General features: G+C 37.0%; 3 protein-coding genes across 4 annotated transcripts in view; 1 reads left to right on the forward strand and 2 right to left on the reverse strand.

Moving 5' to 3' along the window:
* Positions 1–2,888, reverse strand: part of pms1 (PMS1 homolog 1, mismatch repair system component) — a 33,495-nt gene extending 30,607 nt beyond the window's left edge. Inside the window, exons 1-2 of one of the 2 annotated variants that reach the window (XM_088605045.1) lie at positions 2,682–2,888; positions 1,144–1,295 (exon numbers count right to left, since the gene is read on the reverse strand). In XM_088605045.1, the coding sequence (XP_088461171.1) occupies positions 1,144–1,275 (132 nt within the window). In that variant the 5' untranslated portion in view covers positions 1,276–1,295; positions 2,682–2,888. Of the gene's footprint in view, positions 1–1,143; positions 1,296–2,570; positions 2,590–2,681 lie in introns of those variants that run through there. The other variant, XM_088605046.1, reaches the window with a different exon arrangement.
* Positions 2,889–2,983: 95 nt separating this feature from the next.
* Positions 2,984–10,113, forward strand: ormdl1 (ORMDL sphingolipid biosynthesis regulator 1). Its single transcript, XM_088605055.1, has 4 exons — positions 2,984–3,142; positions 6,358–6,537; positions 8,309–8,460; positions 9,051–10,113. Exons 2-4 carry the CDS (start codon positions 6,364–6,366, stop codon positions 9,184–9,186), a joined length of 462 nt encoding a protein of 153 aa, XP_088461181.1. The 5' UTR covers positions 2,984–3,142; positions 6,358–6,363; the 3' UTR covers positions 9,187–10,113.
* A 75-nt stretch (positions 10,114–10,188) lies between these two features.
* On the reverse strand, positions 10,189–12,702 carry adat3 (adenosine deaminase tRNA specific 3). The gene is made up of 2 exons (XM_088605053.1): positions 12,546–12,702; positions 10,189–11,787 (listed from the first exon to the last, which is right to left on the reverse strand). Exon 2 carries the CDS (start codon positions 11,779–11,781, stop codon positions 10,660–10,662), a length of 1,122 nt encoding a protein of 373 aa, XP_088461179.1. The 5' UTR covers positions 11,782–11,787; positions 12,546–12,702; the 3' UTR covers positions 10,189–10,659.
* Between the last annotated feature and the right edge of the window lie 126 nt (positions 12,703–12,828).

The raw sequence follows: 12,828 nt of genomic DNA on the forward strand, positions 1-12,828 counted from the left end.
TCCATCATATTTTTCAACACTCATCTATTTTTAAACTAGGTTGCTAGGGAGCTGGAACCTCTTCCAGCAAACAATGGTTGCAAGGCAGAATACACCCTGGATGGGACACCAGTCCACTGCAGGGCATTCACACACACCAATACACACTCACACCAGGGCCCCAGAATTATCCCAGAACCCAATTAACCTACCAGTAAGTCTTTGGACTGTGGAAAGACACCAGAGCACCTCGAGGAAACCCAAGAGAACACAGGGAGAACACACAAACTCCACAAAGACAGCACCCCAGGAATTGAACCCAGTGCCCCAGCACTGTGAGGCAGCAATGCTAACCACTGTGCCACAACTCCGCCTTCAAAAGATACATGTTATTTATAATAGTAACAAATCCCACCCCACAGACGTTCAATGTAAAACAAGTCTAGTGAGCGGGGCATCCAGGAAAAACTGTCACATTATCATCTCACAATAAAGCTGTTGTTACACAAGCAGCAAGGCAATCCAGCTGAGCTATTAGCACATCTGGATGAGCCCACAGGAAAGGCAGGAGATGAAGCTGCAGGACCTGATCACTGTAGCACTGTGCTGTCATGCTGCTTTGAATCACGACAGCTGGAGTTCTGTAGTGACTAGACACTCCTGGCCTAGCCATGACAATTTAAGTTCCTCGTCAAATAGCGTAAAACTATTACTGTACTGTTCTACGACTGCATCATACTTGTTGACATTTATCAGGGAGGTCAACCCAAAATCTTGCTAAGGAGGACATGGCTCCACTGCTGTCATATTCACCTGAGCTGACTTAGTCTAGGCCCTCATACGAACTGTAGCATTCTCTTGATGCTTGATTTTCACCAGGCTCGACATTCAAAAGTTATTAAATGGAGAGACAGTTTTTCACTCATACAAAAACTTTATAAAATGTTAGCTAGGCCATATTATCGAATTGATTTTTTTTCTAATAAAGATCAATGCTCAAGAAAGTAAAACAACACCATTAAATGAAACATTCTCTATTAAGACAGTAAGGAAAGCTATTACTCTTGGAAACCCATTAAGAACAAGAGAAAAGTTTCAATGAATTGCAGGAATAAGACATAAAATTTTACTTGACAAAGCCTACTCAGAAAAAAAAATGATTACCATTTTCACTTCAATACTTGAGGCATTGGCATCCAAAGAGTTCTCCACCAGCTCTTTCACCACATTCACCACAGATGTGATGACCTGTGAGCTGGAGAGCAGCCGGACAGTGTCTGGAGGCAACTGCTTCATGGCCACTTTTGATCAGTTTCCTGTAAATTCAGACACAAGAGAATTTTATATTGGGATTACAGCCATTAAAAAGCTATCACACTGACAGTAACAAGTGGCAAAATAATGAAAAGGTTATACAGCTTTGCGATTATCATTAATGATTAACTGTGATGCATTCTAGTGACACTGAGTGCTGCATAAGTTCTACATCATCTTATAAGTGTAAAGCTGTGACTGGGTACAGTGAGGTGATTTATCTAGTTGATTTGACATAAATGAAACCATATTCACAACTTATCAAGCAAGCAATGCTTCTGTGCCATCAGTATGTTTGAGGAAGTGCACTATCACTCACTGTCTGTAGTGTTTCACAGCCAGTAATTTCTAACCTGGCTAAGTCATTTATAGTCAAACACAGTCTATCAAAGCCATGATCTGCAAGACCTCCATTCACAACACCTCACCAAGATCAATACATCATCATCCATGTGTGATGATCCTGGGAAGTAGTGCCTAGTTGCCACAGAACTCCACTCATAATTGATGGCAACCCAACAGTACTGCGATTAAATCCTGGAACCTCACTTCCTGCCCTTCCTGTGGGCACATCTTGACATACTAACATTCCAACAGGACAGCACACATCTTCATGCTGCTCATATAACAACTCTCTTGCAAGATGAGAGTCCAACATGCATGCCATGATACCCTTGCTCGCCAGACTTGAACCCTATCGAACATTTGCAGGATGATGCGCCACATCTAGGTTCAGAGATTCAGGCTGAAAGAAGCTGCTTTATCCAGGCTCTAGAACAATTGGTCTGGATCCCACAAGACAGCATCTGCAACTTTTTGCAAATCATGCGCTTTATTTGTACAGCTCATACTCCTTTCATCAGTAAACACATGCTATCATCCTCTGATCTTTACAGTAGACCCCCTGTTGATAAAAATTGTTAACCAGCACAATAAAGTTACCCATGTCATGTCTGTTTAATAAAAATGTAAGTGCACCCGCTCCAAAAAAACGAATTCCTGATAACATTGTTGCTTTGTTGCAGTTATATATTTTAGTGTTTTTTTACTTACAGATTACTTTTAAAATGTTTTTCTGCACTAAAATCATGCTTTTGAAAAGCTCATTTGACTAGCTAAAGTACCACTACAGCTTAAAGATAATGTAGAATCAATTAATTCTAATCTAGAAAACAAAAACACGAAGATTAGATATTGGATCTGCAGAAGCATCAATACTTTTTGCTACAAAAATTCCAAATGACATTAATCATAGGGAACTATCAATCGACTTATACACTGAACCACACTTGACTTTATCAAACTGAATCGCCTCACGTTGCGTTTACAACATAATAACTTTCTAATTTCTCTAGAGACGATATTTTATTCAGTTAATTTACACACACCTAGAAGGAAGATGGATACGGTAGCCACGTCTGTTAAATCCAACCCTTCTTTGCAAAACAAATCAAATCGAACGATCGGTATCTTTCAATGCAACAATGTCAGCTGAGTTTCGTTACTCTCGATTACTACATTGCTCTAACATAGTCAGACAACGCTTCAGAAGCCTAATACACACAAACGACATCTTCCATTTTCAAATTGTCCTGCCTCCAAGTTAGCGGAAACCCAGCCCCCAAATGTGCGCCTGTGCGCCTTCGCCGTATTTTATTTTGCCATTGGTAAAGGGAAATGTCAGTCACTCGGATCTTGCCCCTCCACTTCCGAGTTGTGAGATTTTTTTTTTTGAGTGAGCAAAACTACAGACAACAACATCATTGCAGTGGGGGAGGATTGGTGGTTTCATTTACGTTTTACACTGATTATTTTCCTTAAAGAAGACGTTATTTTATTAGGCGATCATGTAAGTAGAAACTTTTAGTAGAAAAGTAGGGATGTGCACGATTAAATATTTTGAAGTTTACTCGTGCTTTCAGTGGTGACCTAGATTTTTCTGGAGTAGTAAAATTCAACTGGTGTTGCAGTTAAGTGTCTCTTTGGTGAAAAACGCAGCCTAGAAAACGTAGTCTAATGGGTCACGAAATATGTTTCTTTAATTATAACTGATTATAACTCGATACGGGGACCTGTTCGGTTAGGAGAGATACGTTTTGTAAACTATATGTGGTTGCATCAAGTAAGCGTGTGTTTTTTATTGTGAAGGACACGCTGGAACAATCTGAAAACGGTTTACTGTTACGTGCAAATAGATTAGATTAAATTAGGTGTTTTTTGTGTCTTGTGTTTTAATGATCTTGCTATCCTTATTGTAAAATGGGTTGCCTGCGTTCTGTTTGACATATATATTAGTTTGCTGCGGTATTAAGGTGGGCAAATTTTCGAGAGCTTACATGAACTTTGAACCACCTAAACGCATTTTGTAACCTGCGTGATAACGGGGTAACAACAACATCATTCTGTTTTATTCTCTTTACCGTGATCTACGGTTTTCAGAACGGATAGCTTTAATTCCACTATCCTGGTGCTCTGGTTCTGTGTCTTTTCTTTGTTTTGTATACAGTGTGACAACAGTAAAAGACGAGAGATAACCGGTCGCCAGTGCTTGATTTGCATAGATGCTTTACTAGCTCTGCCTTATGGTCTGATTTACGTGCGCGGGTAGCTTTACAGTTAAATGCGATTATTATCTGAAGAGCACAAGCACGCCAGTTGCCTTTCTCTTTATATCTCCGAGAAAAAATGGAAAAAAAAACATAATTTAAAAGTGCTATCTTGAGTTTGCAGAATCTGCGTAGTTGTGCAACCTTGAACTTTATAACAACAACCAGACGATATCAGTAACGCATTCTGACTTGTGGAAGTATAAATTCCAGTTGGGATAGAGGTGAAAAAAACAGTTATTAAACATTTTGGCAAATCTTCAGTGTAATAAAACACGTGATAGATTACCCATTGCTTTGCCATTGTGAAACAACGCGAGCAAAACCCGATTTCAAGGGGAGAGTTCGCACCATTATTGGGGATTCTTAATAGAAGTTATATTAAACGAAGGACAAGGTTCGGAGGAGTTTATACTCTTTCACTGCAAATATATGTGCTTTCTTACTTTTCCTAAAACACGCTTTGCTTTGTTTTCCCCTGTAGGAATTTGTCAATGAAGAAAAGTTTCAGTAAACGTTTTTTATTAACATAAATTCCTAATGGGCAGTAGCATTGCTGAAGTACTAGTATGAGTTTATTATGGCAAAATAACCTTGACTGCACGGAGTTTAGACTATTGCCTTTGCTGGGTTTTTTTTTTCACTTAAGCTCTTGGTTAGATAGCTATATAACTAGTAAGTACAGGAAATAATTAATGTTAATACTTGTCATTAGACTTCGAGGTGTTTTATAAGTAATAATTTTTAGTCTATTTAGTCTAATAATTTAGACTAATTTTCTAACCATTATTTCAGTCCCTCAGCATATAAAGGTCGATGTAGTTTCTTCAAAAGCCAGTTATTAGAACAATCAACCCAATCTTGTACCTTAATTCTACCCGTTAGTCGTTTATTTGCTACAACTTAATCACTGGTCCTTTTAATTGTATAGTATCACAATGCTATAGTAAATTAAAAGGATTGGGAACATGTATTTGTGTCAACAGAATTGTTTCTCTTTTATTGAAGAGATGAAGGTAGCATGGTGTCGCAGTGATTGGCATTGGTGCCTTACAGCACTGGGAACAGTTACGGACCTGGGGTGTTGTCTGTGTGGAGTTTGTATGTTCCATCCAGGTTTTTGTGGGTTTCATCCAGGTGCTGGGGTTTCCTCCCGCAGATCAAAGACATACGAATAGATTAATTGGCTTCTGGCGAAACTTGCACTGGAGTGAATGTGCGTCTGTGTCTGTTTCTGTGTGCCCTGTGATGGATTGATGTCTCATCCAGGGTGTACCCTGCCTTACAGCCTTTGCTTGCTGGTACAGGCTCTGGCTCACTCGTGACCCTGGATTGGAAGAAGTGGTTAGAAAATGGATGGATGAAGAGATGAAAAATTGTACATTTGGAAGGAGAGCTGATTATACTGCAGTGACCTGTAGGAAAAACAGTGTGTACAGTGGGGAAAAAAATAAGAACAGTTTGCAAGGACCATTAACATGAACAATTTTCACTTTAGTTCAATGAAAGAAAGTGTATGTTGCTGTTAACCTTAGTTAGTGTCAGTTGGTGTACTGTTTTAATTAAATTTTGCTTTGCAAAAATCTACCCATACAAAGAAACAGTTCTTTCAGCATGTAGGCGTTGCACAAATGTTTAACCCAAATTTCAAGTGTCAAGCAAGTATATTACACTGCTGCCTTTACTGTTGTATATTGATCTGTATACTTCAAGGCCAGAAAAAGAATGGAATGGTTTCCACATCCAAACCGCACACTTGTTTTGGGTCTAGGTTGAAGTATGCAGTCAATTTTTCACTAATATCAAGGCTGTAACACCAATTTTAGAACCATACCATGAAACAGAGGAATTAGTAATATTCATTTATTAATTCCTCAGTTTTATGGTATGTTTCATGGAATCTGAAGCCACTATATTAAATAAATCAGACTTCTATATTGCATTGCAATGTAGGTAACTGTAATGTTAATGAAAGTGTATTGTGCCAAGTTATATAATGGTACTGTATGTTATGCTATTTAAAAATATTGCCACACTATAACCAAGGAAGAGAAAGTCAATAAAAGTTTGTGTCTTCGGTAGCAGTTTAAATCTAAAAGAATTTTGGGGGTTCAAAAGATCTGAAAGCAAAAGAAGGTTCTCTGTGTATTAATAATTGAAAGTATTCAGAATTGTGGGGTGCAAAACATTTACCCCTTGCCCTCAGACATTGTGGTTAGTGAACTAAAGGGTATATTGTATGGCTTGGACTATGCAGCAGTACAACATTTTGCAGTACAAAAGATTAACACAATAAAAGCTTTTTTGTCTACAACACAGTCTTCAAATTCAACTAGTCTATAGTCTAAAGCTCTTTTCACTATTATTTGCGAGTTCAGAGAATTCCAAAGTCATTATAGAGAACTGTTTAATAAATCAAACTTACAGCGGTCTTTTATTTGACTTTTGCCTTTTGCAGATCAAAATGAATGTAGGCGTTGCTCACAGTGAAGTGAACCCCAACACAAGAGTGATGAACAGTCGGGGAATCTGGCTGACATATGCCCTTGGTGTTGGAATGCTTCACATTGTGCTACTCAGCATTCCTTTCTTCAGTGTACCAGTAGTGTGGACCCTAACAAATGTGATACACAATTTGGTGAGTCTAACTTCAGTGCTCCAACCTTCTGGTTTGTTAACACACACACTTGATTATATTAAATTAATGGTGTACTTTAGTCTTTTATTGTCACTGTTTTACTTCATTTTAAGGAAGCACATTAGTGTAGTGTTTGCTGGTACAGCCTCTGTTTTGCCAGCTCCCCTGAACTGGATGAAGCAGTTTGAAGATGGATGGATGTATTGTATAAGACCTAATGTGATAAGAGTCCTTAAAATGAAGTTGATTTGTCCAGTTTTTAGTAATTCAATAGAAAACGGTAGGAAGTTAAGTCACTTCCTCTGGGACTAACATGAGTATGTAATTGTGACTATATAAAGGTGGATGTCTTTGTCTTATCCTTTAGTATTTATCTTCCTGCTTATGTGACCTTAATGCTGTCTACAGGGCATGTGCTACAAACCTGTGTCATTTTATGCCAAGTGAAATCCTTGTTGTTTTTATCTTGAGAGTAATGTGGTGCAGCTGTTGCTGTGGAACAAAGGATATTTCCTCAATACATTAACACCATTGTTAGGAATCTGTCATTTTTTAAACATCAAGGTTAACTCCTGCAACTTTGCATGACATGCACCATTTACTAAGTAGAAAAACATATACCAAACATATTTAACTCTCATTCTCACGGGGGCAAATACAATTTGATCTGCGCAACGTGGTGTTGTAAAACTGAAATTGAAGGACACATTTACTGGTGTATTGATGTTCCAAAAAAAAAAATACAATCTTGACAATTCTAGTAAACTTTTCATAGTGGCATAAAATACACCAAAAGTAAAAAAAAAAATACTGAATATTTCTGGAAAGGCCTAGCATCTCTATGTACAGTATTAGTTATTATTTACTTGGGGAAAAAAGTCAAATAAAATGTATTGCAGACAGTATGCTTTTATTTGTGGTAACATCCACTTACATATTGACTCAATATTTAAAATATTTTGAATGCTCTTCCTTTGACGTAAACCAGTACTGTTCAAAATGACTTTAAAAATGTACAACCGAGATAAAAAATAACCTAAAAAAAACCCCTTCCTCTAAGGAATGAGGCTTAAGGAGAGAGATTGTTTCTGTTGTAGTCCTTATCTCTGGCTGGCTATCAGGATGACTACAATTATCACTTTCAATTTCTGTCCTACAGCAGAGTTCTAATTAACTTCCTTCTCTTTCTTATCACAGTTCAGGAAATATCCAGGATTAATGCTGTTATTTTTCAGCCTTGTCTGGTTTCTAAGTTGTTTGTAAATTTAATAACAGAAATTGATTATACCTAGTACCATATTTTCCTTAAAACACCCCTTTCTGATAACTTCTTAAATTAGATTACATTTTTCTTGACTAAGGCAGTCAAGTTGCAGTAAAGTCCACTTCAGGGTTAGTCTGTATCAAGCAATCTTACGAGACATGACCATTGAGGACTTGCAGACAAGATTCTCAGGACTAATGCGCATGGAAATTGATTCTTCCCACTTGATAATCCATGTTTGAGATGGTGGTAGAGTACGCCAGAATTTGCAGAAAGTAAGCCATACTGTACATGTAGTGGGGATATAGTAATAATCTTGTAGAATACTAATGCTGTCCTCGAAATCTGCAATCAAGTGAACTTGTCAAACATGAAAAGAAAAACTGTTCAGAAATTATATCTCCTCCATATTTCTTGAATTTATTCCCCTCTTCCCTTTCCTGTAGTGTGTTGTTCTTCTTTCCAGATTGAAAATGTAACTGACCTGCTTGAAATCTTTATTCTTAGGGGATGTACGTGTTTCTGCATGCAGTTAAAGGCACACCATTTGAGACACCAGATCAGGGTAAAGCCAGGTTACTTACACACTGGGAGCAGCTGGACTATGGAGTGCAGTTCACATCCTCAAGAAAGTTCTTCACCATCTCACCAATAATACTGTAAGATGTTTTTTTTTAATTCATAGCATACTTCTGCTTTTGAATTAGATCTCAACTGAATGAATCTTTTTTTTTTTTTAACCTGACCAGTCCGTGAATGATTGATTTGACTTAAAATCCCAAATACATTTTTATACACAAAACAAAAATAGTATTAAATATGGCTCCAGCACTGCTGGGCTGACATACATTTTGTGTGAATTGTAGGGTGTAGGGTTACCCCAACAAAGTAGTGGTTATAAATAATTTTATATTTTTAAACAGGGATCAGTCTTGGGCACGGACTTGTTCTGTTGCAGCCACTATACAGTTAACTATAGCCTCTTTCTAAGGTTACTTTATTGCATATTTAACTCACCCTAGACTTAACAGATGGTAGTTTACATGTAACTGTTAAAAGAAGAGCAGACATAATTGACTAAACAAAAAAATAATTGTCATCGGATGATCTTTCTCATTGTTATTTTGAATAATTGATTTTAATAGTTTTCTTCTGGATGCAATCATGTAATCAAGAAAAAAGGCTTAAGAGTGATTTCTTTAAAACTAATGAGTTTTTCTGACTTTTTGCCTTTTCTTTAATTTTACAGATATTTTCTGGCCAGCTTCTACACAAAGTATGATCTAGCACACTTTATTATAAACACAGCTTCTCTTTTAAGTGTGCTTATCCCAAAATTGCCGCAGTTACATGGAGTCCGAATCTTTGGCATCAACAAATATTAAACTGGAGTGTCTGAAAGTTGCCATTTTGTGACCAATGCTCCAATAAGATATTGTTTTTACATGGCGAGATGAATTGGTAACCTGCTGTACATTGTACCCCAGTAGTGTGTACTAAGCAGTTTTGTACAGTGTCTATTTGCCACTTTCATTCTTTAAATGCATTTGGAAAAAAACATGTCAGGGACTTTGTAAGAGGCAAATGCATTACTGCACTTAAATGTGCATTACTAACTTAAATTACTATTTAACGCTGGATTTCTTTAAAGAACTGGGCAGGCCCCGTTCTTAGACTTGAAGCATTTTCATGAAGTGTAGTGTTTGTTGCTTGGGGTCTTTGCCCAATGCATCCAGAATGGTGCTGGTACTGAAGAGTCCATTCAGATTAATCTTTGAGAGAGGCACTCTGCCCACAAGCCACGGAAAATATACTTTTTACAGATCATTTGTTCATTTGAATAAGGGCCTGTGATTCAACTTAAGATGATGCTGTTTTTATTTAATGTTGTTACTTTGCTCATTAGGGCTTAAATTATGGAGGAAACAATTTGTTTTGCATGTTTTTTTTTCCACTGACTGAATTGTCTGTACACATTGTTAGAAAATTTAAAAAATACATTTTCTGTCTACAGAACAATGTAAGCAAATTTTTAGTTTTGTGTAAGACTATAAGTTTCAATTCTTAAGGGTGAACTTGAATTCAAGATTTCTTTTAAAGCACTGTTCTTTCAGAAGACTTTAACTGAAAATGTTGTATTTTTGAAACTTATGTGGCTGTATGTTTGTAAGACATGTTTATGGACCTTTTTAAAGCTCTTCGTTATTGCTGAGGCAGCTAGCCCTTGCAGGTCTGCTTATCCAAGGTGTTCTTGGAGCTTTTCAACAGCCTGTTTACTTATGACAATAAAATCATTTGTGCCCTTCAAGAAATTAGTGCATTTCTTTGTTTATGGTAAAGCTCTGCTGAATATGGACTCATTACATAAAATATGGCATCCAAAGAAGTATGGTTATGAATAATTTTATTTTTGTAAAGAGGCATCAGTCTCAGGCACTTGGGTTTGTTCTGTTAAGAGTCACTATACATTTAAGAACAGCCTCTTTCTAAGATTACTTAGAAAAGAAAACTTAGTAAAACAGTTTGTCTATTTCTGTCTATTCACTGGATAAAACAAAATAAGTAACAGTTAAAAAAGATTATTTTAGTTCTAAATAATTCATTATTCTAAGAGACAAAAAAGAAACATGCACATTCATACATTTGAAAAAGAATATAACTTCAATTGGGTCCATACCAAAGGGCTTAAAAATGAGTTTCTAAAAAATGTTTCATCTTTAAAAATTACAGTGGCATGACTTCACAGCGTAACACATCCTACCTAGCAATCTTACACCTGTTTTTAGTGCCATCTGCATCTCTCTATATGATTTAACAGAAATGTGAAAGTTGTTAACTCAAATCTAGCACATAATTGGTTACAATGTCACTAAAACCAAATCCATATCCAGTGAGTCTACTGGAACATGATTTAATTGATGCAATGTAGTGAGCTTCACACAATCCTGTTCCATAATTCCTTTAAAAACTTCAAAACGGTGATTCAGATCTTTCTGGGTATGAATTTTGTATTTGGTTCCTAACGCTCCATCTAATGATGCAGTTCCATAAAAGACCCTCTGTATTCTAGAGTGAACCAGAGCCATTGCACACATTACACATGGTTCTCTTGTTACATACAGATCATAACCAGTGCAAATATATGGCAACCCACTCTCCTTTGACTGCTCTGAGATATACATGTCCTTGGAGCGCAGACAGCTACTTTTAGCCTGATCTTTCGAGTTATCTACTTTGAAGAAACGACAGGCAGTGTACTTATCATAACTATAAGCCCCACCACCTTGGCCATGTGCCACAAGGTCAATGCATACCATAACAGCATGAAGCAAAGGGTGAGGACTATTCCTGCAGTCATGGCCCACAGCAAGGACTCTCTCCTCCTCCGGATCAACAACAACAGCACCTACAGCTTCCATGCCTTCTCCTTGTCCGATTTTTGCTGCTGTAATAGCCAACTTCATGTACGTCTCCATCTTTGTTTTCTGAGCAGCAGTAAACAGCTCCCCATTCAGTGCCACTGTAACCTGTTTGTCTTCATGGAAGGAAGTGGGCCAGTGTATGCTGGCTTTTTCAAACTGAGGTCTAGTCAAAGGAGGACATGCTGGTATTTTCACTATAAATGGTTCACCTAAACCCCTGCTGTCCACAGTGGCATTAGACAAAAGAGCAGAGATGGACACCTCTTGATTTTTTCGACTGTGCCCAATATCTCTCGCCAGACACAAAATCATTTCCAAAGGATGTGGGCTTTCTTTGTCTTTGCATGCACGTACCCTCTTAATATGGTTCAGGCCTTGTAAGGGGTATATGGCACTCAGCTCCTTCAAAAGACGAGAGGTTTCTCTCTTATCAAGAATAGGCACAGCATAGGCTTCCAGTAAGTCAATGTCTTGGGACTGCTCATCAGAAAGAACAGGTAAGATGGCCCAGGGCATCACTTCACCTTCTGTTTTTCTGCGTTTGCACTGTGGTTCCATTAAAACCTGTCAAAACAAGGGATGCTTAAACTCTTAAGAAGCAGAAATGCAAAATGTTGGGCTAGGAAGCAGTACATTATGCTGAGAGTTTGCTGCCTTTCTTCCTTTATAAAATCCCGATATGAATATCTACAATCTGCCAAAGGAATTTTCTTTACATGTAGACCAATTTCACGACTGAGTCATGGACAAAGCCCATTTTTGCCTTAAATTTGAAAACAACACAACTGGGCTTATCATATTGTATATTTATGTGTATGTAAATGGTAATATATACTGATGTCCTAAAAAATATCTAAAACTGCTGCATTTTACAAATTTATGTTTACTTCAAATCGCGGGATCCTTTTTGTAAACTTCAGCAAATGTTATACAGCGGCTCACCGAATAAAACCTCATATTTTGTCATTACCGTCTGTTCTCCTATATAGTTCCTGTACTAAGTAGACACTAAAAATTAAACTTCTATAAAATAATTTCACGTAAGACAAAAATGCTTATAATGTACAATAAGACCCAGTATAAGTTTATAAATATGCACATACAAACTCTTTAGTCTGAACGTCTTCAAATCTCAACTAAATCTAAAACGTTTTTTATTACAGATTCAATTAACACAAACATTATATTAAGTCTAAAGGGTTATAAACAAGTTTCAATTTAAAGAATAAAATTTAATATGCAATTGATGTTCAGATGCTCCTACGAAGTACGAGTTTGAAAATTGTTTGTAGAAGCATTTTTCATTTTTACCATTAACTTACCTATATACACCCTAAAAACAAAAAGCAATACCGAAACGGATTCAACACAGAAAATCAAAAAAAGAGGTCATAATTTCAAAAAGTAGATGTATTTTTTGGCTACAAACACTTTCACGGTCTCACTGTTGCACGTGTATAATGTGCCCTTCTGGCAACAACTGGTACACATCTTTGGTTCCTGTATAGTATTAATTTTCCGCTCATAACTTTCGGATGATTTTTAGTTAAAAAAGAACCTATCATAAAATTACGTCGGATGGTCAATTCATTTATTTGAAAATTC

Source organism: Lepisosteus platostomus, chromosome 14 (assembly GCF_059453375.1).
Source record: "Lepisosteus platostomus isolate fLepPlt1 chromosome 14, fLepPlt1.hap1, whole genome shotgun sequence".
NCBI lineage: Eukaryota > Metazoa > Chordata > Actinopteri > Semionotiformes > Lepisosteidae > Lepisosteus > Lepisosteus platostomus.